The sequence below is a fragment of the Panthera leo genome, chromosome D2 (genome assembly GCF_018350215.1).
Source record: "Panthera leo isolate Ple1 chromosome D2, P.leo_Ple1_pat1.1, whole genome shotgun sequence".
In the NCBI taxonomy this organism is placed as follows: Eukaryota; Metazoa; Chordata; class Mammalia; order Carnivora; family Felidae; genus Panthera; species Panthera leo.
The window spans coordinates 56289818-56314527 of NC_056689.1; the positions used below are offsets into that span (position 1 = coordinate 56289818).

Genomic DNA, 24710 nt, shown 5'->3' on the forward strand with positions numbered 1-24710 from the left:
GACCAAAATCACCCAAAAGCCAAACACCAGAGTGAGAAAATATATATTTATTATTGTTGTAAACCAGTAAGTTTTGAAATAATTTGTTACACAGAATGAAATAACGGGTACCGCTCAAAGCATGACAAAATCTGGCGTGCGGTGGAAATGGTGGCAGGAAAGGCCACAGACAGAAACTCCCAAATTCAAAGGCAGCTCTGAAACCCCAAGGTTTATGTAAGAGTGGGTGAGGGAGCCATCTGGTGGAGGTAAGCTGCTTAGACATTCTCTTCTCTCCCCACTCCTATTTTCCAGCTTGTTCTACCCAGCATTTCCCACTAGTATTTCTCCAAGGGCCACAGTGAGGTTTATGAGTCAATCATGTGGGTCATACACACTGTCGCTTAGAGATGCAAAGACTAACATCTGGAAAATGTCAAGTTATTACTTATCTTCTTTTACTAGTTTGTTCTCCTTCGGTCTCTTTCACTTATCAGTGGCACTAGGATTTGGAGCAAAGAATGAAGACTCGGAATGTTGGAGAAGGGAAACAAGGAACTGGGAGAACTTCGTTATACTAAATTCAGAGGTAGATTCCCAAAAGCAGAATCCAGCTGACCAGTCTCTAATTACCAAGGGAAGTCTTTGTTCATCGATATTGGCCATGACTGTTGTCCCTTTCTGGCCTTTAGAGCCTTCTTGTATCCTCCAGTGTTCCCCCCGAATAATGTCTAGTTCTTAAATAATATCTCTCAATTGCACAGCTGCAAGAAGAGAGAACCAATTATACTACTAGCCACAGCCAGTGTGAGACCAGTGATCCAGGCCCACTCAAGGAGGAGCTGCAAAGACACAAAAATTTACCTTTGGAGTAAATTACTGATGGTGAAATTTCAGGTAGTTAAGATATTAAAGAAAAAAAATTTTTTTCTATACTTCCTCTGGACTCATCCTAAAGGAGCAGAGGCAGAGTGCAGCCGGCAAGCCTGACCTAGACACAAAGCCTCCTCTGAGAAGGGAGAGGATTTCTGAATACAGCTTGGTCCGGGCGGTGATTTCGAATCTGTTCACATTCTAGCTGTTTGGAAGGGAAAGTGATAGTTTCCAGTTGGGGCAATCAAGGAAGGGGTACATACATTTGACTCCTCCTTATACGAATCGGTTCGATTTGTACCAGAGTGGCGCGATGCGTGACCCTGAAGCACGTGCTCCCACCGATCTGCGGTATTTTGCGAATCCTGATCACTCAGGGACCCAGCTGAGTGTGGGCGAGGCTGAGGGAGGAAAGACGCGGAGGCACAGGGCTGAGGTGGGCGCTCACCTGTGCTAGAGTGGGCGGAGCTAAACGCAGCAGCAGGGGCCGGAGGCGGGGCGGACGCGATGACGTCACGGGCACGCCGCCGCTGAGCAATTCGCGTCCCGGAAGTGGCGGCGGCGGGGGTAGGTGGAGGAGGCTCTCCGATTTGCGACTTCTGAGGCCCTTGGAAGAGGCTTGTCGTCGGGGTGGGGCGGGCCTGTGGAAACGCTCCTGGGCCCAGTGGCCCTTCCAGTGCTCCCTGGCCGTCCCCGCCCCTCCTCTACCAACCCTGCGACCGGGCAGGTGAGGTGCCACCCCCTCCCCATCCCCTTGTCTCTGCCAAGGGCACGGAGTTGGGCTCCTGGACGCCGCAGGGGCCGTCACCTGCGGCCCAGCGGCTTTGGGCGTGGCCTTCCCTGGTCTGGGCCGAAAGGCCCCATCAGATTCCCTGGGCTGCGGTGGTGGTAGTCCAGGCCTCTGCCTGCGCTGACCGGCTCCCCGCCCACACGGGCTCTTACCGCGCCCACCCCGGGTCCTTTTATCCGATCTCCTTCCGCGGGTATCTCGGGCTCCCAGCGTCCTCTTTGTCACATCCCCACCCCCTTCAGGTCGCAGTCCCCTGCGTGGGACTGGCTTATGTTGCTGTGCTCCGAGGTTTTGATCACTTGTTTTCTGCTTAGCATTTGGGGTAGGACTTTGAAATTAGGAAAGAGGGTGAGGGTTCCTGCGGTTCTCCCCATCGGAGAGGGGAGATGGGAACGGGGCCTTATGGAAGGAGGTGACTGCCTCTCCGGGTTCAAGGGAAAAGAGAGGGTAATGGGCAGGAATGGTACAGGAAGTGGTTGGGAACAGAAGGGAGAAGAAAGGGTTAGAAGATGTGACAGGGCAGGAGAAAGCACTGGAGTCCTGGAGGATGGGCAGTTCATTCACTCATTCAGTTCATTCACTAATTCACTGATCATAAATTAACCGTCCACTATGTGCAGAAGTAGTGGTAAATGGAAGACATATTTTTTTGACTTGGTGGAACTCCTACTAAAGTTAAGAAGTGTAGACCGGCAAGAAAGCAGGGAGTTTTACTTTGGTGTGATAAATACTGTTAGGGCAAGTTCATGATCCTTTAGGATCATTGGGGATGGGCGCCCATTCCAGACTGACGGTGTTGCAATGTTTCAGCCAATACCTGAAGGATGAGTAGGAATTAACCAGGTAAAGAGTGGGTGAAAAATATTCCAGGTCATCATTTCTTTTTAGACAACAGATTGCCTCTTCCCAGCAACCATGTGTTCTTGGTCTTTATGGTTTGTACTCTTGATGGATCTGTGGGGAAAAGACATTAGATGGAGAGTCAGATGAGCCGGGTTTTATATCTGGGTAATTCGGTTCACCCTGCTGAATGGTGTTTCCTCTCTGTGAAACGGGTATTCCATCTGTAACCCTTGCTACTTTGACAGGTTTATCCTGTAATAAACCTCATGCACCACATGAGATAGTGTGTTGGGATTGGAAGTGCAATGCAAATGTCAGGAATTATTATGGTTACAGGATGCAGACATCAGAGCGTGAGGGGAGTGGGCCAGAGGTAAGCCCCAGCGCGATGCCTGAGGCTCCCCTGGAGTCTCCACCTGCCCCTACCAAGTCCCCGGCGTTTGATCTTTTCAACTTGGTTCTGTCCTACAAGAGGCTGGAGATCTACCTGGAACCCCTAAAGGATGCAGGTGACGGTGTCCGATACTTGCTCAGGTAATAGACTTTGTAGAGTTGCTCTGATTGCTCTGACCATCTGGGCCTTCTGCTTTCCTGCTCCATAGTTGTGCTAGCCATTTAGGCAGTGGCCGGGCTGTCCTTTCTGCCCTAGTGAAGAGCAGTTCTGGGAGGTCCATTGGTTCCCCGGGCTTATTCCAGGCCCACCCCTGGAGAGGCAGGCCCTGGAAACCATATGGCCTTTCACCAGAGTTTCTTTGTGGTTCAGTAAGATCATACCTCAGGACTGCTAACTAGCCTTGAACATCGGGCCTTCTAAATCTTTAAAGCAGGTTTTTTTTCCTTTCTCAGTATCAGCATAATTAATATTAGAATTAGAATATAATTTTTAACAGAAGTTAAATGTAAATACCTATGAATTAGCAGGTACCGTTTCCACTAACCTTTTTTTTCAATAATCTTTTGAGATTATGGATCTCAAAATTTTTTGTCCTTATTTTGCTTTGATTTTCATTCTCTATAGTTTTATTTTTTCCCTTTTCAACTCACTTTCTTAAAGAATTTTAATTACAGATATGTACTATTTCACTCCATAAATATGTCAATTTATTTCCAAGTAATAAGGACATTTAAAAAAATGTTTTATTTGTTTTTCAGAGCGAGAGTGCAAGCGAGGGAGGGGCCCAGAGGGAGGGAGACAGAGGATCAGGGGTGCTTACCGCAGTGAGCCTGACATGGGGACTCCAACACAAACCACAAGATCATGTCCTGAGCCGATGTCAGACGCTCATCTGACTGAGCCACCCCGGTGCCCCCTGGACATTAAAAAAAAAATTTTTTTTAATGTTTATGTATTTTTGAGAGAGAGAGAGTATGAACTGGAAAGAGGCAGAGAGAGGGAGACACAGAATCTGAAGCAGGCTCCAGGCTCTGAGCTGTCAGCATAGAGCCCAATATGGGGCTCGAACTCATGAGCTGTGAGATCATGACCTGAGCCGAAGTTGGATGCTCAACCCACTGAGCCACCCAGGTGCCTTCGGACATTTTTTTTTTTTAATAAGAAAAAGCAACATCACACCTAACAAAGTTAACAATAATTCCCTGATATCATTTTATATTCAGTTCACGTTCAGATTTCCTCAGTTGTTGCAGGAATGTCATGTTTTGGCCAAATCAGATTCCAATCCAGGACTGTGCATTCTATGTGGTTATTGTGTCCCTTAAGTCTCTTTCAATCTAAAATGGTTTCTTTTTCATGATACTGACTTGCTGGAGACTGAGCTGACTGTTCTGGAGAATTTCCTACTTAGATTTGTCTGGTTGCTTCCTCATGGTGCAAATTGGAAGTTAGATTTAAAGGCTAGATCAGATTCAAGTGAAACCCCAAAGGTTATGTATTGCTAATATTGGGAGCCACATAAAATCTGGTTGTCCTACACAGCAGACGTTCATAACCTGGGGCCTGAATGGGACTTTATGGGGTCAGTGAATCTCTTGAAACTATATATATATATCTTTGTGCACACATGTGTATTTCTAAGGAAGAAGCTTCTAATTTTCACCAGATTCTCATACAGATCTCCAACCCTCTAAGATGCCTGAGAGAGACAGGTAGGAGGCAGGGTTAGTACAGTTGGGTTAATCTCTAAGAGTGCCGTTGAGTATTCATTCTTACCTCAATCTGGAAGTAGTGGGGGAGGTTTGTTTTTTAATTTTAGAGAGAGAGCGAGAGAACATACTTGTTGGGGGAGGGGGCAGAGGGAGAGAGAGAGAATCCCAAGCAGGCTCCACGCTCAGCACAGAGCCTGATGTGGGGCTCGCTCTCACAACCCTGCAGTCATGACCTGTGTCAGAACCAAGTGTCAGATAGTTAACTGTGCCACCCAGGCACCCTGCAAGGTTTGTTTTTAACTCTCTGAACAAGGCCCCCTAAATTTTTCTTGTTCACCCCAGAACCCCCTTCATTTATGGCATTAACCCTAGAGATGAGCTAGTTTGTGTTCCAGAGGAATGTTCTCTATTAGATCACTGTACTCTTGTCACGAGAGAGAGGGGAGAATGGACTAGGGGCTTGTTTTATAATCCCACCACGATTGTCCAGCTGAAATGAATTTTAGTCTTCCTTAGGGCAGGGGGTGGGCCCTGGTGTTTTCTGTGCACACATGCAAGCATGCGTGTGTATGTGTATGTGTTTTACCCTTTTGTGGCAAAGTGCAAAAGTAAATATATCCTGTCCTTCTCCTTTTCTACCACTGGTCTCTTAGTGCTTCTTGGAACTCGTATTAGGGTTTTTCCATTTTATGAAATTAGAAATCTGAAGATGTGATGGGATTGATTAAAGCCAGATGGGGGGAGCAGCATTTGGTCTAAAAAGCCCCCAGGAGCTTGTCTTCTGTGCCAGGGGAAGACAGAGCACTGGTCTGTGAAAATGGCTGTCAGATTAATTTGTGCTTTTGATTGTTCTTTTCTTAGTAAAGAGGATTTGACTTTCAGGAGGGACCTAATCTTGAGCTTTGTCTGTTACGTCTGAAGCCTAGAGCTGCGTTAGATTTTTAAAAGACTCCTCTTCTGGGATCAGCTACTCTAGTGGGTGGGTCTCCATGACCAAAGTGTCAGTGAAGATATGAGACAGAATGGGAGAGGCTTTACAATGAAAGCGACTTTAGTGACTGTATGATGTTTTTATTTCTGAAATGAGATCGGCCTTAGACCTGATTTTTAATTTGCTTTTACGCTGGTACCTGCCACTGGATGGTTCTGAGGCCTCATTAGGATGGTATAGAGGGAGTATGCTGAATTTTTAGAGAAAGGTAGAGAAAGGTCATTTTATTCCCTTACTCAAAGTAAAAACAGCACATAAGTTAATGAATCTCATTTAGCAACTGAAATATCTCAATCACAGCGAAAGAAAATACATTGGAGTTCTGAATATGTTGCTTACCAGCAACTTACCTGTTTATTTTTCTTTGACTCTTCCTCTGATGGCTGACCTTAGAAATGCTATACTGGCTCTTTCGAATGTGGGTGTCGGGCTTCACTGCCACATCTCTGCTCCTTTTTCCCTGTTAAATGTCCTTTATGAGGGGCGGAGCCAGCAGCCTTTGCTGGTCTCTGTCAGCTCGAGCCTCTGGTCTTCTTTCTTTCCTCTTTGGGGGCTTGTGCACTGCTCTTTGGTGGTGGTGGTGGGCTGGGCCTGCGTGGGCCCCCAGCGCTGCCGGTTCACTTAGGGCGTGGCTGCTGAAAGGATGCTGTGTGCTGGTTTCAAGTTCGGTTTTGATAGATTAAAACAAAACATGATTCTTTCTCCTTATTTATTTAGTTTTTATTTTTATGTCTCGAGAGAGGGAGAGCATGCGATCTCACTCGAGTCGGGGAGGCGCAGAGGGGGAGAGGGAATCTTAAGCAGGTGCCATGCCCAGCAGGAAGCTCATGACCACGAGATCATGACCTGAGCTGAAACCAAGAGTCAGACACTTCACCGACTGAGCCACCCGGGCGCCCTGACTTATTTTTATTTTTTGAGAGAGGGCAAGCACGCACTCTCGTGCAAGCCAGAGAGAGGCACAGGGAGAGAGAGAATCTTAAGCAGGCTCAGTGTCCAGTGTGGAGCCTGACCCAGCGCTCCGTCTCACGGCCGTGAGATCATGACTTGGGTCGGAATCAAGAGTTGGACCCTTAGCTAACTGAGCCACCCAGGCACACCCCTATTTTTTTCTCCTTTTGGATTAACGTATGTTAAAATAAATTCACAAAATTTGAGAAATAAGAAAGTCACAACTGGGGTCACAGAAATCCTTCATGTTTTGTCCTTTGATTTCTGTATTAGATGAATTTTGCACAGTGAATATATGGTTCATGTATTTTTCTAAGGGAAAATTTTAAAGAAGAAAGTTTGTCATTGTCACCTCTTAAAGAGACCAGAACCTTATAAAACAGAGGTTAAACAGTATAAACTGGGTTTCTCAACAGATATTTTATAAATTCTTCTTCTGGGAGAAAGTTCCATAGGTATTCTAGTTCTGACAGGATACCTTTTCTCATCGCAGGGCCTAATGTGTGACCTTAACTCCTCCCCCAGGCGCCTGTCCACATGAGGAGCCCACTTTTCATTTCTCCTTGACACTGTGAGCTCCAGGCCCCCTCCTCTTGCTCCTGGTTTTGATGACCCACCCGTGGTAGCCATCTCCCCTTCCCACTGGAGGAGTGGCCGTCTTTGGTGACCAGGCCTTTCTTGTGTTGTAGGTGGCAGACACCTTTGTGTTCCTTGCTGACCTGCCTGGGCCTCAACATCTTGTTCCTCACTTTGAATGAAGGTAAGAACTGCTTCCAGGGGCCAGGGGGTTTTTGTGAATGAATGTGGGAAAGAATTTCAAGAAGTGGCTGCCTGTCTTGCCCTGGAGGTGGCTTCCTTCCATGTCTGCTTGATGTCAGAAAACTGGCTCTGGAGAGACACTCTGGGCTAGAATCCTGGCTGGGTGGTTTGGATGATTTTGGGCAAGTTCTTGAATCTGTTTGTTAAGGCCTAATTTTCCTCATCTCTAAAAGGAGGGTGCTTTCCTCCGAGGGTGGTTGTGCGGAGTGAGACCGCCTATGTATAACGTTTAGCACAGTGTCTGACAGAGTAAGCAGCCGATGTATGATAGCTATTATTATTATTTTTGTTTCCTTCTTGACTGAATGCTGGCGGATTGACCTTTTTCCATTTTGACTTTCAAGCTGATTCTGGGGTCATTGGGGCATGACATGGGGTCAGCGTACCAGGAAGGTGAATAGATTTTTGTAGAGATTTTTGCCATATCTCTGGATTTTCTCTGGCTCAGCAAGTGAGCCTGGAGGGGGGCTGCTGGGAGGTCACCAGCAATGAGGGGTCTGTGGTGTGGAGCCTTTGAGGGAGACGGGTGGACAGGTGGGTGGCTCTAGGGGTCTTGGGTAGTGATGTCTCCTGGGGACCTTTTGTGACGAGATATACCAGGACCCAGCCGTTTTCCTGTTTGGAACTGGCAGATGGCTGCAGAAAAAGCTGAATCCCTAGGGTGAATGTGTGAAGGGCCTGGGACAGAATGTTCTGAGGAGCTGGGACCTTTATTCACATTTTCACTCCTCTTTTGAACTTGCATTTCTCAAGTTTCTCCTTTGTTTTCTATGGAGATATGGATTTGATGGGTTAAAAATAAACCCAGTTCACAGAAGACCTTGTTTTTTGTTTCTTAGTAGGACTCTTTGCCTGTTCTAAACTCAGATATCCTTCTCAGGCTAAGATTTTTCTTAACATATTTCCAAAGTAAATCATATGACAGATACTTAACAAGCATTTACTCTGTGCTCAGTGCTCTGTTAGCTTGCTTTAGGGGCACCGTACTGCATGGACCAAGTTTCTTCTTTGGATTTTCTCTCAGCATTCCCTTTTCTTAGTCCACAGTGGTCTGGTCTGTGGTATTCCAAAAGCCAAAAGAAAGACTTCTAATCTGTCCCAGGGGCCCAAAGGTCAGCACGTCAGTCACGGGGTGCTCCAGCGGCCAGACTCCAGGCACGAGCCACCTACTGTGTGCTAGCATGAGTTTTTTAATATTAAAAAAAAAAAAAGGGTCTGGGGCTATAGTGACCAAGCAAATGAAGTCCCAGCCCTCAAGAGCCTATATTGTGAAGGAGACAACTATACATATCGTCAGTTGTGTGGCTATAGGAATCCTATTGGAGGGCGATAGGAATTCTATGAGGAAGACTAAAGCTGAGTTAAAGGGCTGGAGAGGGAGCAGGGCAGATACTGTGTCATGCGAGGTGATCAGGGAAGGCCTTCTGGACGGAGCCCTGGAGGAGGTGAGGGAGCTAACACGTGGGCATCTGGTGGGCAGAGGCTGCTGGTCCTCGCTACCCGTTCACCTGCAGTATCGTCGATCCCACAGGTGCGTGGTACTCGGTGGGTGCCCTGATGATTTCAGTGCCCGCCCTTCTGGGCTACCTTCAGGAGGTCTGCCGGGCACGGCTGCCTGAGTCTGAGTTGATGCGGAGGAAGTATCACAGCGTGAGGCAGGAGGACCTCCAGAGAGTTCGCCTGTCTCGCCCCGAGGCTGTGGCTGAGGTGAAGAGCTTGTGAGTATGAAAGGGGCCGGGGAGGTGGGAGGCAGTCACGACCGCCGCACTGAGTACTTGCTCTGTGCCGGGCATTGTGTTAGGCAAACCACAGATGTTATTTCCTTTCGTCTTTCCACCAGTTCTGGGAGGTAGCTGCTATTATTATCTTCCATTTATGGTTAGGAAAGAGGCGCACACAGCTAAAAGGGGACCATGGTGGGACGAGAATCCAGATCTAGCTGATTTCACAACAGTTTGTGTTCTTTCCACCAGAGACCCAATTTAGGGTCTTGACTAAGCATGTGCGCACAGGAGCCAGGGTTCAAATGCCAGCTCTTCCCTTTACTTGCTGCGTGACGTCGGGCAAGCTGCTCAGCCTCCCTGTGCCTCGGGTTCTTCATCCATTAAATGGGATAGTAATAGACTTACCTCATAGGTGGGTGTGAAGAGTAAATGAGTGTCTGGTACCCAGGAAGTGTTCAGTAAATACCGGTCACCATCACTGTGCTGTTGAGAGGCTTCCTAAATGTGACAGAGCTGGTACTTCTGAAGAAGCACCTTACGACTGGTGAATAACAGTAACCATAGCATCTGCAAAGCTGCAGACAAGAGTTACAAACAGACGGAGCCTGGGCCTGGCCTGAGTCAGTTATCTGGAGTGGGTCTGGGTATCTGTGTTTTTTTTAAAAAAAAAAAAAAAAACAACAACAACAAAAAACCTTTTTATTTTGAAATGACTTTAAACTTAAATGGGAGTTGCAAGAATAATACAAAGAACTCCCCTATGCCCTTTACCCAGATAAAACAATTATTAACAGTTTGCGACATTGGCTTCATCTGTTGCTGTATCCTTGCACATTATTTTTTTTCTTCCTGAACCATTTGAAAGTAAGTTGCAAACATCATGCCTTGTTTACCCCAAATGCTTCTTTCCTAAGAGCAAAGACATTCTCTTAGATGTCCATAATCCTATAATCAAAATTAGGAAATTTTACATGGCTAACAGCATTAGTGCAATTATCTAATACACAGTTCATAATCAGATTTTACCAGTTGTGCTAATAAGATCTTTTATAGGAATTTACCCTGATCCAGGATCCAGTCCTGAGTCATACATTACATTTAGTTTTTATGTCGTCTTAGTCTCCTGTATCCTGGAGTAGTTCCTTAGTCTTTGTTTCTCATGACCTTGACTTTTTTTTTTTTTTTTTAATTTTTAAGTTTGTTTATTTTTGAGAGAGAGAGAGCAGGAGAGAGAGAGAGAATCCCAGGCAGGCTGCACATTGAGTGCAGAGCCCAATGCAGGGCTCGTACTCACAAACTGTGAGATCATGACCTGAGCTGAAATCAAGAGTCAGACACTTAGCCGGTTGAGCCACCCAGGTGCCCTATGACCGTGACATTTTTAAATGAAAAGAAAACTTTTTTTGACATTTATTCCTTTTTGAGAGATAGAGCTCAAGTGGGGGAGGGGCAAAGACGGAAGGAGACACAGAATCCGAAGCAGGCTCCAGGCTCCGAGCTGTCGGCACGAAGCCTGATGCGGGGCTTGAACCCATGAACCGTGAGATCATGACCTGAGCTGAAGTCAGATGCTTACCTGACTGAGCCACCCAGGCACCCTGGTATATTTTTTTTATGTTTGTTTATTTTCGAGAGAGAGAGACAGAGTGTGAGTGGGGGAGGAGCAGAGAGAGAGGGAGACACAGAATCGGAAGCAGGCTTCAGGCTCTGAGCTGTCAGCACAGAGCCTGAGCCCATGAACGGTGAGATCATGACCTGAGCTGAATGAAGTTGGATGCTCAACCGACTGAGCCACCCAGGCACCCCACACCTTGACGTTTTTAAGTAAAAACAAGATTATTATTTTGTAGAATATCCCTTAATTGGGGTTTGTTTGTTTCTTTGTAATTAGATTAAGGTTATACATTTTCGGCGGGAATGCCACAAACAGTGTGTGTGTTGTTGTCAGTGTATCCTGTCAGGAGGTACGTGATGTCAGTCTGTCTTGTTATGGGAGATACTAACTTTGATCAGTTAGTTAAGGTTTCTCTATCAGACGGCGGCCATTGCTGGGTCTTGCCTTGATCAGTTTATTACTGTGATAGTTACAAAGGTGATTTTCTAATTGTCATTGTTAGCTGGTATTCCACTGTAAGAAAGAGCTCTTCCTTTTACCAATACGAACTCAAGATTCTTAGTTTTATTTAATGGGTTATAATCCATTACTGTCACTATTTTGATCTCAGACTGTCCTAGGTTTGGCACTAGGAGCTCTTTTGAAATGGCTCTTGTGTCCTTTCAGTATGTCCCCATTATTTTTGAGTACATGTGATGTTCAGATTTATCTCACGCTTGTGCTGCCCCCACTCTTGAATCAGCCATTTCTCCCCAGAGCCCTTCAGAAACCAAGATCTGGGTGCAGCATGCGTTCATTGCTTCTGGGGGTGCAGCCATTAAAAAAACCCTCCCAAGTGAGTCTGCCTCACAGCCCAGGTGGAGACACACTGATATCCATCCTGCCATTTATCCCGTAGCTGCAGTGTGTTGGGAGGTGGGTACCTTGCTCCTCATTTTATGAATGAGGAAACTTCAGCCCTGGGAACGTCAAGTAGCCCAACATCAACAGCCTGGAAGAGACCCAGGAACCTGTGTCCTGTTCACACCTCAGGAGGGGTCCTGAAAAGGGGACTGAAATGTATGCAGTTTCTCCTGAGCTCTCTGGCCCCTCTCGTGGGTTTGAAGAGACCAGCTGTGCCTAGCTAGCCGTCGCGGTGAAGTCCTGGGCTCTGTGGCCCTGAGCTCCGGCCGGCCCCGGTGCGCGCGGCTCACAGAAGCCCTGTGTGCCCGCAGCCTGATCCAGCTGGAGGCCTTCCTGAGCCGCCTGTGCCGTACCTGCGAAGCTGCCTACCGCGTGCTGCACTGGGAGAACCCTGCCGCGTCCTCGCAGTGAGTGGCCCTCGTTCCCCCCACTGCTGTTCTGCTGGGATTTGCCGCTGGAGTCCCTGCTCGCCTAGCTCAGGGGCAGAGAGCCTCTGAGACTCTTGTGTGTAAACCTGCACATAAACCTGTGAGCTGGAATGTACTGCTTTTGTTTAGACACTCTCGGGGGTGGTACAAATAATCATAGTAGCAGAAACATGTCCCTCCCTGTAATCTCTCACCCACTTGTTTGATGAGCAGATCTCGTTGGTTTATTCTTAAGCGTGCCTGTTGCCATGTGGGTCTGCTCCAAATTGGTTTCCTTCTGATCTTAAGAATTTCTGACCCTGTGGTTCCTCTCTGTCCATGCAGGTTCTATGGGGCTCTTCTGGGCACAGTGTGCATGCTGTACCTGCTGCCCCTGTGCTGGGTCCTTGCCCTTTTAAACAGCACGCTCTTTCTGGGGAATGTGGAGTTCTTCCGAGGTAAGCCCTGGACAGCTTGACAGAGTTGGGGCCCAGGCTCTGAGGGCTAGGTTAGGCTTAAGTCTCTACAGTTAATCGTCTGTTTGCTGTGCCATCCACAAGGGGGCAGCACCACGCCAGAGTAGTTTCTCAGAGGGTCCCCGGGATGTGCATCTCTCAGATGTCAGGTGGGATACAGGGAAACAGGCGAAGCTGCTGCTGTAGGGTCCCTCTCCCTTCCCAAAGCAGGTGAATCCCTGTTTACATGATGTGGTGGCTTCTAGGAAGTGAGGGAGGGATGTTTTCCCAGTGCTGCCATCCGCCTCCTGAGATGCTGCCAGTACTCTGTGGTCCCAGAGTTCTTGTCGGCTGTCTTGCTTCTAAAGCAGTCAGGCAGTCTGGAGAGGCCCTCAGTCACAGAAGTCTGGGCCTATGCATATGTTTGGGTGATTGCTGTATTTTTCCTCCTCCCTGTGGTTGAGTAATTAATTACAGAAGCTGTAATTCGTCAAGCACTTACTACATTTAATCTCTGTATTGCAATCACATGGGGTGGGTGGTAGTATCTCTGTTTTGTTTACGAAGCTTAGGTTGGGTGACTTGTTCAGAGTTAGGAAGGGGACTTTCTTGCTGTGGAGAGTGGGCCGCTGGTGGAACAGGCCAGCCACCTGCAGAAGGGGGTCCCCCAGGGCACCGCTCATTCCATCCTGTTTCTGCCTCCCCTGGTTCTTGCCCTGAGTAGTGGTATCTGAGTACAGGGCATGTCTGCAGCGGCGGATGAACCCCAAGCAGGAAGACGGTGTCTTTGAGAGCCTCCCGCTGCCAGATGCTGGGGGAAAGTGCGCCCTGCTGGACTGCACGCCTGCGCCCACACCCACGGAGGTGAGCGCCCCCCACTGTCAGGGCAGAGCCTGCTGTGGGCAGGTTGTGGGGCCTTCCCGTTCCCAGCTTATTTATACCGCACAGCTCCTGGCCTTGTTCTGGTTCCCGCTGCTTCCCCGGCCTCATTTCCTCTGAAGTGTTTAATAATAATAATAGTAACCGTAGTAGCAACTGGGCGCTTTGTTGACTGCTTATCCTGCTGTAGGTGTCAACCCTTGGAGGTGTAGGTTGTCTCTGAGAATGAGAGGATCCTTTTCTGCAGAGGAGGTGGCCGGGGCCCAGAGTAGTTGCCTGCACATGGTGCGGCCAGGACTCAGACCAGGCCCTGTGGTTCTAGAACCCATGCTGTCGGTCACTGTGCTCTGCAGCCACCGTAGGGCCACCTGTGGTGTTGGGCCCATCCCCCTGTCCTTGGAGGTCAGAGGGCGCCCTCCTTCTCATGACTTCTTTCTTGCAGGTGTGCCACCTCTTCTGGGCAGGGACAGATGTTCTGGGGAACCTGGGTGCTGGCTCTGCTGCTGGTGGCCTCTGCCTAAGTGGGCAGGGCCGCGTCCCTCCCCTTCTGTAATCCTCTCTTTTCCCAGGACCTCACGCCCGGAAGTGTGGAGGAGGCCGAGGAGGCTGAGCCTGATGAGGAGTTTAAAGATGCGATTGAGGTGGGTGGTCCTTCCCTACGCCCCCTACCCACCAGACAGATGGTCCGGGAGCCAGCTGGCTTTTTGTGTCCCAAATGTAGGTTTTTTCAGTTCTCTTCTATCCAGATCAGCAGCCAGAACTGGTTCTGAGCTAGAACTCACTGCATGAAAGGGTACCTGTGAACTTCCACTCATACTGTAGCTGACCTACATCTCTCAGGGTGCCCAGGGCAGGGAAGCCTCTGGGAAACACTCTGCATTGGGGGGGGGGGGGGGGGTCACTTCCCACCTAGACTGGGGACTCTGGGCTTGGTGCCTTTGATGTGGGGAAGGCAGATTCGAGGGAGGGCATTGCCCTGGGCCTCTGACTGCCCTTATGCAGAATGAGATTAGAAAGATATCTCTTGGAGGCAGGAAGGGGAAGCTGGAGAAAGTGGTTGCAGGTCAAGTAATAGGTCAAAGAGTCTTCCTGATTTTAATTTTTTTAAATGTTTTATTTTTGAGAGAGACAGAGTGTGAGCAGGCAAGGGGCAGAGAAAGAGGGAGACACAGAATCCGAAGCAGGCTCCAGGCTCCAAGCTGTCAGACCTGATGTGGGGCTTGAACCCACGAACCGTGAGATCATGACCTGAGCCAAAGCTGGACACCAAACCGACTGAGCCACCCAGGCACCCCGAGTCTTCCTCATTTTAAGACAGTGGTTCAAACTGGTAGTTCACAGAAGTGTTTTATTTGGCATGCAAGACTTAAAAAATTTACAAATGGGGAGATCTTAAGGAAAAGTCTGGATTTTCAGTGTCTCTGAAAAATCAGAAGCTCTGGTAGCCCTGAGTCTTCAGTGGTCAGTGTAGCTGAGGAGTGACTGTCCCCTTTAGAAAAATCACCTAGTCCCCACCACTGCCCCCACTCCCCTTGTCCCCAGTCACTGAGTCCTTATGGTGGTTACTGTTTATTGTCACAGCTGTCCTATTGTATTTCTGTATACCAGAAAGTCATTTCTATGTTCCTTTGTAAGTGGGAAATTGAGGTATAAGAAATGGGGTTTTGTGAGTTGCCCCTGGGCCTGTGAGTTGCCCTAGCTCACCTCTCTCGTTTTAGTCCCATCCACGTAGGCAGTTAAATTTTCAGCTACGGAAAGATTTCTCCAAGACGTTAATACGTGATTGCAGACTGTGCATCTTGGTGGGGGTGGTGGTGGTGGTGGTGGAGGATATATACAGCCAGCACTTTCAAGTGTTTTTGTTCATAACCCACAGTAGTGAACACATTTTATATCTTAGTCTAATTCACACTTATGTCTGTAAAATATGTAAAACTTAAATGAAGCAAGTTTTCTGAAAATACATTATAAATTTCTGCTCTGTTAAAATAACAATCCACTTAATTTCACCCAATTTGAAAAACAGTAGTATACTGCTGCTCCCAGTCCTGGGATCCTTCTCTGGGGGCCTCTGTGAATGGGTCACCCTTTGGGACGTGCTCAGACAGAACTCAGGGTGGCACTTCTGTGTTTCCTTTTGCCTGGGGGCCCCCTCCCAGCAGCTTCCTTCTTCTTGCTATCTCTCTCTTTTCTCTCCTTCTCCCCTGCACCTCGGGAGGCAGGAGACCCACTTGGTGGTGCTGGTAAGTAGGAGCCTCGGTGAGCTGGGCAGGGGCTGGGCAGGGGGGAGGGCGACTGAGCCAGCCATCACCATGCCTCCTGGGGTCTGTGCTGGGTGCCTCTGCACGTGGGTCCCGGAGCCCCGCCACGAGGTGGGCAGGACTGGAAGGAGCTGTTCCCGCAGGAGGATGACGAGGGTGCCCCGTGCCCAGCAGAGGATGAGCTGGTTCTGCAGGACAACGGGTTCCTGAGCAAGAACGAGGTGCTGCGCAGCAAGGTGTCCCGGCTCACGGAGCGGCTCCGCAAACGCTACCCTACTAACAACTTTGGTATGGCCGGGGCTGAGGGACGGGGGCACCGTGGGCACCGTGGCCACAGGGCCAGAGTCTTGGAATTGTGGGTTCTGGTTTGTGACCAGAGCAAGGAGTGAAGCTATGTCCCCAGGCCCCTGGGAAGGTAGCAGACACACAGTAGGACTGCCAAGGGAGCAAGTGTAGGTTCCTTCGTGTCCCTCTGTCCTTACTGAGTAATAGCTTGTGGGCAGTTGAGGCACTCAGTTTGAGAAATGCCGCTCCAGGACTGTAGAGAGAGATGTAACCCTGAGACAGAGCCTCAGAAGGCAGTGGAGCCTAATGATTGAGAATAGAATGTGGAGTCTTGATTGCCTGGTATAAATTCCAGCTCTGCTGGGTGTCTTTGAGCAAATTACTTAATCTCTCCGTGCCTCGGTTTCCCCTTCTGTAAAAGGGCAGTAAGAATAGTTCTTAGCTCACAGGACTCTTATAGGTCTCTAATAAGATGATGCTTATTAAGTGTTAGCACAATGCTGGCTGGGTCATGGTAAATGCTTAATAAGGGGTGCTGTTACTATGAGAGGGCTTGGTCCATTCTGCAGGTGCCGAGGAGCTTGTCTGGATCTTTCCTATCCAAGTTGAAACAAGTTGAAGCAAAGATACTTTTGTATCTTCCTCTGCCTGTGATAGAACCTTGAGGTCCCTTCTCCTCAGCCAAGTGCTTACTTTACTGGGAGGTGGGTGTGGGTCAAGGATGCCAGCTTTGGAGAAGGGTGGACTTGACTGTTAGCTCTGTGGGAAACCTGACTCAGGCCAGAACAGCGATTAATGAGCCACATAGAGTTCTGGCTGAAGAGCGTGGGTGACTTGGGTGCTATGATTGAGGAAGAGCCTTACTTGTACCTAGTGTCAGCTGACAGGGAAGAGGGTGGGGTGGCTATACTGTGTGTTCTGGTGGGAGTGACTTCTACAGCCTGCACCCTGGGAGAAGCCCTGGGATTTGTTTTGAGGAATTTGACCCAGAGCATCCGGGGACCTCCCTTCCTGCCCTTGTAGCACCCAGCGCAGTTGTTTTTCAGGATTAGAGGTCCTCCACATGCTGTGTCTTTCAGCCGTGTGAGTGTCCCCCAGTCATTTCAAGTTCCGTTTTATTCGTGATGATCACCGGCTTCTCTGGAGCTCTGTGTTCAGCGCACTTGCATGTACATGGTCTCATTTAGTTCCAATGGGAGATGTGATAGGGACAGGCAGTTCTTAGGGCTTAGAAGCAGCCTGGGTTCCAGAAGTCCCAAGTGACGTTACAGAAGAATTAGTACTCTTGCTGTAGCATGTGATTCATTTGTATCTGAGTTTTAAGTAAAGGGCCTTAGGTGTTCTCATTCGCAGGTGAGTAACCTCGGGTGAGAAGAGTGATTCTGCCCATGTTCTCAGCCAGTAAATGGTCGAGCTGTGACTCAAATCCAAGCCATCTGCTCTGGCTCCTGTGTTCTTGTTTTTCTTTCTTTTTAAAAAAAATTTTTTTTCTTAATGTTTATTTATTTTTGAGACAGAGGGAGACACAGTGCAAGTTGGGGAGGGGCAGAGAGAGAGGGAGACACAGAAGCTGAAACAGGCTCCAGGCTCTGAGCTGTCAGCACAGAGCCTGATGCGGGGCTCGAACCCACAAACTGTGAGATCATGACCTGAGCCGAAGTCGGACGCTTAACCGACTGAGCCACCCACGTGCCCCTGTGTTCTTGTTTTTCTAACTCATCTTCCTCCTTTTGCTGTAGTGTCCGAAGTCCTCTCGTTTTACGTCTGTCCCATTTCAATATTTGATTTTCAGTTCAGATAATCCCTGCTGGGATGGGTGAAGGCCTTTTAGGTTCACATGAAGATGGCAAGGGCAGAAAATGCTTCTTTTTCCCCTCTTAATTTTACATTTTTCGAAACTGCTCTCTGTCGCTTCCTTGAGATGCTCTCAGGGTCTTTGCCATGAGGTCAGCCGTAGCAGCTCCGCTTCTGGGTCTGGCTCCTGCAGGCCAGCATGGGGTGAGCCACTTTCAGGGCCACTCCGTTCCGGATGCCAGTGGATGATGGGGGTGCCTGGGAAAAATGAGGACAGGCTGCTCAGGAGCTTCTCTGTGGCCCCCCTGTGTCCCAGAGGCTCTGTGACCATTACCGTTGCAGGGCCCATGCAGTCCTGGGCTCCTCCCTGCTCTGCCTGCTCCCCTGGCATCATCACATGGTGAGTCAGGCCCTTCGCTGAGAATGAGGGCAGGGAAAGTTGGTAGATGCTGGAAGAGAACAGGGGTGCTTCCTCCATACACCTGTCTTGAGCCGGTGTCAGCACCCTAAGCCCTCCTTGGCCCAGGCTTGTGCACGGCTACTTGGGGGACCACATGGCAGCCCTGGGTGGCTTGGCCTTGGCACTCCATCCTGGACGTGGGTGTGAGTGTCAGTCTTTGAGTGGCTCCGGTCCCCTGCCCCATGCCCATGCCCCTGCTCCCCTTGCCGAGGAGGAGCACGGATGGGTTGCTTTGCCCACATTCTTAGTGTGGGGGCCAAAGTCTTAGCGTGGCCCGATTCTTTGTTTGGCATCAAGGCAGCGGCACCTGCTATGCCTTTCCCTATCCTGTCCTCTGCTGGGCCATGAGCCGACTGGCAGCAGTGGCATTCACCTCATACACCTTGGCCTCAGGTTTCTCCTTGCTCTAGCTTGGGCCCTCCTTTCCTTGAACACAGGGAGTGTCCTTTAGCAAGAGCTGCGCGGGGTTCTGGCAGAACAGAGGAAGGGACCACAGGTAGCTGTCAATACAGCTTTGGGCCTTTGCATGAAGATGAGGCCTGGGTTCCTGTACCTGGTCACACAGGTGGTTCGAGAGGCTCAGCAGTGCTTCCTGAAGCTGCCGATTGCTCTGGCCAGATCACAGGAGGCCTCTGGGCCCCAAGTTGTAGACACTTACTCCAGTAGCCTTATTATCTGCTTTCAAGTTTTTCCAGGACTCAACTCAGCCTCCTGCTGGGCTCTGTAGCCCCTGCCGGGAGCACCCTCGTGCCTTTCTCCCCTGGGTCAGTGCCCCGGGCCTGCACGGAGATTTCTGCCTCAAACCACAGTCTGTGATCCTGGGGGTAGCCCTTGGAATCTTCTTTGTTCTCTTCAGGGTTTGCTTTTGTTTCTGGAGCTTGGAGAAGCCAGTGTGGCTTTTCCTCCTTCTCAGGTCGCCTCCCTTTTGGTTCTCATCATTCACTTGCAGGCCCCCTCTTCAGCAGACTGCCTTTGCCTTGGTCCACCTTTTCCATCCTCAACTTTCCTGGAAGCATGAGTGGGTGGTGAGCGCAGCGGCCTCTGAAAAAACTTTCGTTTCCCTCCTCCCTGTCTCTCATCTCTTCTTACACCCCCTCCCCTCCTCCTGTGCGTTTGCTAAGCTGCTGTTGCTCCTCTGCCACCGTGGTCGTGGTCGCGGTCGCAAATTGTCATCCTGTGTGGTGGTTTAGGTGGGTCTGTCTCGCGGCTCTGTCGTGCTCCCTCCTGCCCACCTCTCACAGTGTCTGTGCCTCTGCCCTGCGTGACTTCTTGGAAGATGCCTGGTTCTGAGGTCCTCTCCTAGAATCTTTAGATGGCAGGAAGCAGGAGTTGGGTTTTAGGAGATGTTTCTGAATTTACCTGTGGGCAGAGTATTTGCAAGGAGTATTTGTAAGGAGACACTTGAGAAGGGGTTGTGTCAGGCAGGTTTGGTTTGTGCTCTTTGGAGCTGCCTTCTCTGAAGGATGCCTGTTGTCAGGTCCTCCCCGGCTTGGTGTGATTTCCAGGGAGCAGATTCTGCTGGATGTTCTTCGGTTTTGGCTGGACCTACAGGTGGAGTCTTTAAGTCCTGGGAAGGCCTGTGGACCGGCAGCTGTGTATGGTCTGGAGACATGGACTCCCAGGGACTGTCAGCTTGAGTCCTCCCTTCTGTCTGCAGATCTGGATCTGTCTGGTGCTCCCTTGCGCACCGCTCCTAGCACGGTGTCTGGGCTGGGCTTGTGTCCTGAGTGGGCCTGTTTAGAAGAGCCAGGGGCAGGTGAGAGTTGAGGCCTGGGTTGGGTCAGGGCTGAGCTGCTACCTCTGTTTGTCAGGGAACTGTACGGGCTGCTCGGCCACCTTCTCAGTGCTGAAGAAGAGGGTAAGTCTCGTTGACGGTGTGTTTTCAGGGGCTTGGGATGAGATGCAGGGGAGTAGTGGGGAGTCGCTGGGCCACATTGGTCCTGGGGTCCGAGGTTTGCTCAAATGAGCAGGGCTTCCCTGCCCCCATGCCCACGCCTTCACCAGCCCTCCCGTTGGATGTTGTGTTTGCTTTGTCCTGCCCCACTTGGGCACCTCCCTAGTCCCACGGTAGTCTCTGGTTCCTTGGGTGGGATCACCTGGTGGAAAGGAGGTGGGCTCTGGGCGTGGGGGACACATCTGATACTGACCTTGGCTCTTCTCTGCAGCGAAGCTGCAGTAACTGTGGAAACAGCTTCTGCTCCCGGTGCTGCTCCTTCAAGGTGCCTAAGTCCTCCATGGGGGCCACAGGTGAGTGATGCAAGTGGCCGGGGGTCAGGCTGTTGGTAGGGCTTGGCGGGTTCCCGCTTCCTCCAAGGGGTGCTGCAGTGTGGGAAGGGAGTAGGGGCTCAGTGAGAAGGCAGGGGAACTCGGGATCCTGTCTGGCCCATAGAAACATTTTCCATTCTTTAACACACAAAACACTGAAGTATTTGATGCGTGCAAAGGAACCTATTTAACATATCTGAATTATAAGGTGTAATCTAAATACCTGTGGCTGCTTCACTGAAGTTAAAAAAAGAGAGCATTAGCAACACTGCCGAGCCTCCCTGGTACCACCCTGCCTTCCCCAGAGGAAGCCACCGTCCTAATTTTTATTCTTGTTCTCATTACCTTGGTAATACTTAACAACAACAACAAAAATAATTTCTTTTCCTTCTATAGAAGCTGTACATACTCATTGTAAACAAAAGATACAGATAAAGGGAGAGCACCAGTGTGCACGTAGGATAAATGCATATGCATCTTCTAAAAAAATTGGGAGCATATTTTTCATACTGCCTGAAATATGTTATAATCACAAATCGAGGTTTTTTGGTTTTCTTTCCGGTCATGCAAGTAACATATGGTTATTCTAGAAGATTTGGAGATTACAATACAGAAGAAGAAGGAAGAAAAAAATAATCCTGTAATTTTATTACCTAGAGATAACCACTGTTAAAACATTTTGGAAAATGAACTTCTGGTGTTGTATTTAAAAAATATTTTCAATGGGGTTTTGTTGGTGCCAAAATAATTTCTAATGTAGAGCACCTGGGAGAGGCCTGCTGTTGGTATGGTCACTCCTACAGTCCCCTGTCCCCATGGAAAGAGAAGTCTGAGGGCAGGCTAGTGAGCTGGGTTAGTGAAGATGTGGGCTGGCTGGTGGGCAGCTCTTGTGGGACTTTGGGGGTTGGGGAGGTGGTTGTAGTATTGGGGCCGTAACCAAGGGGCATGAGGAAGTGTCTCACCAAGTTCTTCCTCCTTTTCAGCCCCCGAAGCCCAGAGAGAGACTGTGTTTGTGTGTGCCTCGTGTAACCAGACCTTGAGCAAGTGAGAAGAGGGGCTGGGGTCCAAAGTGGGCGTCGGTTCCTGGGGCCAGCAGCGGGCCTTACCCTCCCTAGCCGCATGTGGTGTGTGCTGGGCAAATGTGGCCTGAACGCTAGGTAGGCGTCCCCTTCCTGTCCTCGCTGTCTCCAGCTGGATTCTGGAGCTGTTCCCCACTCCTGCGGAGGGCTAGTAAGCGGCAGTTCTTGAAAACCAGAGGGAAGAGGAGCCCCTGGAGGGCCTGGCATGTGTGCCCTCCTCTGCCCTGGACTGATCAGTGGACTCAGAGCTGGGCAGGGAATATAAACTAGAGGGCAGGAGTGAGCTAGGCCTGGTCTCTGTAGGGTCTCTGAGCGTCAGGGCATCTGTCCACACCTGACAGTTCTAGGAGACCAGAGATCAGAGACTGGGAAAAGAGATTCTTCCTCTGCTTGTTGCTGGTCCAAGCCCTTGGCCTCTGAGAGCCTGCAGAAGGGCCTGGACGTGCCGTGACCCCACTCTGCTATGCGAACATTCCTTCAGGCATCAGCATCTCCTTGTTTCTCCACCAGAGGGTATGGCCAGGGCTCACCAGACCGAAAGTCCTTCTAGAAACAGGGTTGAAATTTCCATGTTCTCCCAGAGGAGGATGTGTCTAGGAGGGCCTGTCAGAGTTCTTTAGTATTAAGTGGGAAAAAACACAGGGATCCCCAGCAGCTCAAAGGGCCTCAGCCTTACCTTGCAGAAACCTTCACTAGCAGAATCTCAGGCCACATATTACCCTGGTGACAGCTCCATTGGGTAGATGCCAGGCATTCAGATCACTCTTGTTTCTTTTGCTCGGAGCCTTGGGCATCCCTCCTCTGGCACAGAGCTGCATTTCTCTCCCTGGCCCCTTGTCCCATGGAGTGTGAGATAGGCAAGCAGAGCAGAGGTCCTGAAGCCCTTGACCCTTGGGGGCCTGGGAAGTGTAGGATCTCTCTGGGCTGGGTCCTAGACTCTGGCACTGTTCCCCAGCAGGACAGTCTCACTTACGGGTTAAGGCCACTTGAGGTCCCCATCCTCTCCAACAGTTTTATGTTCACTCTGGACTTTTAGGCCGTCAGTGTCTCTCCCTAAGCCTTGAGCGGGCTCAGGCACCATTTCCCTCCCTTGGAGCTGCCCTGCCTTTTTGAAGTATTTATTTATTTATTGCATGGTTCCTGGGAGCAGGTGGCACAAGGAATGGAATGAAGAAGAGTGGGGTGCTTCTGTTCTAGGATGCTTCCCCGGAGCCACGGGCTGCCGGGGACCCAGGACCCATGGGAGGCTGAGCAGGGATCCAAGGAGACGGGCTGGGGAGACAGAGGCCATCTGAGGCCAGCTTTCTCGCCAGGCCAACCAGTGTAACTAGGGCCGGCAGTCGGGCCTGCTCCAGGCCAGGGAGGTGCAAGTCCCTGGGGAAGTGGGCAGGCCTTGGTATACCCCCTTCCTCGGGCTCCTTTGTTAACAGATGAGAGTGAAGTACCCTGTGCTTCATTTACACTGGAGAGGAACGGAAAGGATCTCTGTGTGTATGGAGAATTGTCAATAAAAAGGCCTCAAGCTTCTTATGTTTTTGTCCTGGTCCTTGAACTAACCCTCCTCCTGAGGCTGGAGAGCCAGACTCCCCCTGCCGTGGCGGAGTCTGCAGGCTTGAGCTGTGCCTGCAGGACAGGGCTGGAGGGGGTGTGGACGCTGAAGTCTGGGTGTTTGCCGGGGCGGGGGAGGAAAGCCGTGCCTTGTGCAGGTGGGGCTCAGCACATGTGTGTCGGATTGACTTGAGGCTCCGTCTTGTGACCAAATTGTGAGGGGTTGGGGTTAGGACCAGGGCTTGGCCAGCACTAAGCAATGCAGGCTTTAGAATGGAAAGATTTCAGCTAATCCCTCTTAGAAAGCAGAAAAGGATTGGCCCTCAGGCTGGGGGCGGCCGAAAGAGGATTGGCTGTGAGATGGGACGGATTAGCAGTTCTCTGAAAGCAGGGTTTGTGGGGTGTTTACTGGGTGCCAGTCTCAGTGGTAAGTGCTTTACACACATTATTCTCTTTATCCTTAGGATGGCCCTGTGAGGTAGGCACTGTTCTCCCCATTTTATAGGTAAGGACATTGAGGCCCAGGGAAGTTAGGTAGTGGTAGTGAAAGGTTTCACCTGGCACTTTGCAGACCAGAGCTGAGTTTGAGCTGGGTCTTCCAGACGGAGGCCTGGGGCAGAGAACAGGGGAGGAGAGACCCTGCCTCAGAGTTGAGGTTAGGTTGCAGCCACATTGTCACGGCCCCCTGCATATGCAGCTCACAGAGGCCTTGGTCTGTGGCGATTCTTCCTAACTCAGGAACTTCCGCATGGGAGAGCCCTGGCAGCTCTGAGGGGCCTTGAGAGGCAGGGAAGCAGCCAGGACCCCTTCCTGGCAGTTTTTACAGAAGACCGTGTTCACTTTAAAAAGCATCAGAGTGGCCTCAGCAGCCTGGTGGTCCATAGGAACAGTAAAGATGTTGGAGGAGCGGAAAATAGGGCCTTGGAACCAAAGGGGACAGCAGTGATCGTGCAGGCCCAGGGGAGAGACTGCTGGTGCTGTGCCTATGCTCTCGTGGATGGCGTGTGTCGCGGGTGGTAGCTCAGTTGGCAGCCTGTTCAGAGATCATCCAGACCAGCCCGTCTGGGAGGGACACCACATCCATTTGAAGATACGTGTTCCCCACAGCATTAGAGGATGGAACCAGAAGGGCCTTTCTCAGAGCAAGAGCAGCCTGTGTTACCCAGGGACAGTCTGGTGGCAGTAAGGAGCAGGCGCTGCTATGGCCGGCCCCACACGTGGCCCTGCTCTCCCATCGGCGGCGGCCATGCTGGAGTGAGTTGCCACAGGGGCATTGCCTCTGGGCCTTTCTTTCTGTGCTGCTTTCCTTTGTAAAATGGTCATGATAGTGACCGCTACCTTTTAGGGCAGCTGTGAGGAGTCAGTGAGCGTGGAGCAAGGCATGGAGCACGGTGCCTGGCGCAGGCTGAATGCTCCATAAACACCAGTCTGTTACTACCGTCCTGGCAATCTTACAGTGAAGATAACTCTGTTCTAGATGGCCTGGGTGGCTTGGAACAGTGGTGTTTTATTTTATTTTATTTTTTTAATCAGAGAATAATCTTAGATGATTATTCAGGAAAGAATCGGGCCAGCGTGTAGTTTGAAAAAGCAGAGTCAATATTTTGGGAAAAGAAAAACAATGCCTAACGTTGATGAAATAGTCTGTAGCATGAGTAGCGTCTGGGACATGGGATACTGGGG

General features: G+C 50.0%; 1 protein-coding gene across 2 annotated transcripts; it reads left to right on the forward strand.

Annotated features, from left to right (window-relative positions):
• Positions 1-1403: 1403 nt before the first annotated feature.
• Positions 1404-23009, forward strand: ZFYVE27 (zinc finger FYVE-type containing 27). 2 transcript variants are annotated; one of them, XM_042908019.1, is made up of 12 exons: positions 1404-1579; positions 2822-3019; positions 7223-7293; positions 8884-9070; positions 11906-12001; positions 12347-12459; positions 13181-13320; positions 13905-13976; positions 15740-15884; positions 19947-19993; positions 20301-20382; positions 21384-23009. In XM_042908019.1, exons 2-12 carry the CDS (start codon positions 2823-2825, stop codon positions 21446-21448), a joined length of 1215 nt encoding a protein of 404 aa, XP_042763953.1. In that variant the 5' UTR covers positions 1404-1579; position 2822; the 3' UTR covers positions 21449-23009. The 2 variants fall into 2 exon arrangements, with proteins under 2 accessions (XP_042763953.1, XP_042763954.1); XM_042908020.1 differs by lacking the exon at positions 21384-23009 and adding an exon at positions 20972-21377.
• The last annotated feature ends 1701 nt before the right edge of the window (positions 23010-24710 follow it).

Bases quoted from the DNA above. Each gene is read 5' to 3' on its own strand.
- ZFYVE27 (XM_042908019.1), top strand. From the start codon at position 2,823: ATGCAGACATCAGAGCGTGAGGGGAGTGGGCCAGAGGTAAGCCCCAGC. The intron at 3,020-7,222 runs GTAATAGACTTT...CTTGTGTTGTAG, and splicing joins GGTGTCCGATACTTGCTCAG to GTGGCAGACACCTTTGTGTT. The intron at 9,071-11,905 runs GTGAGTATGAAA...GTGTGCCCGCAG, and splicing joins GTGGCTGAGGTGAAGAGCTT to CCTGATCCAGCTGGAGGCCT.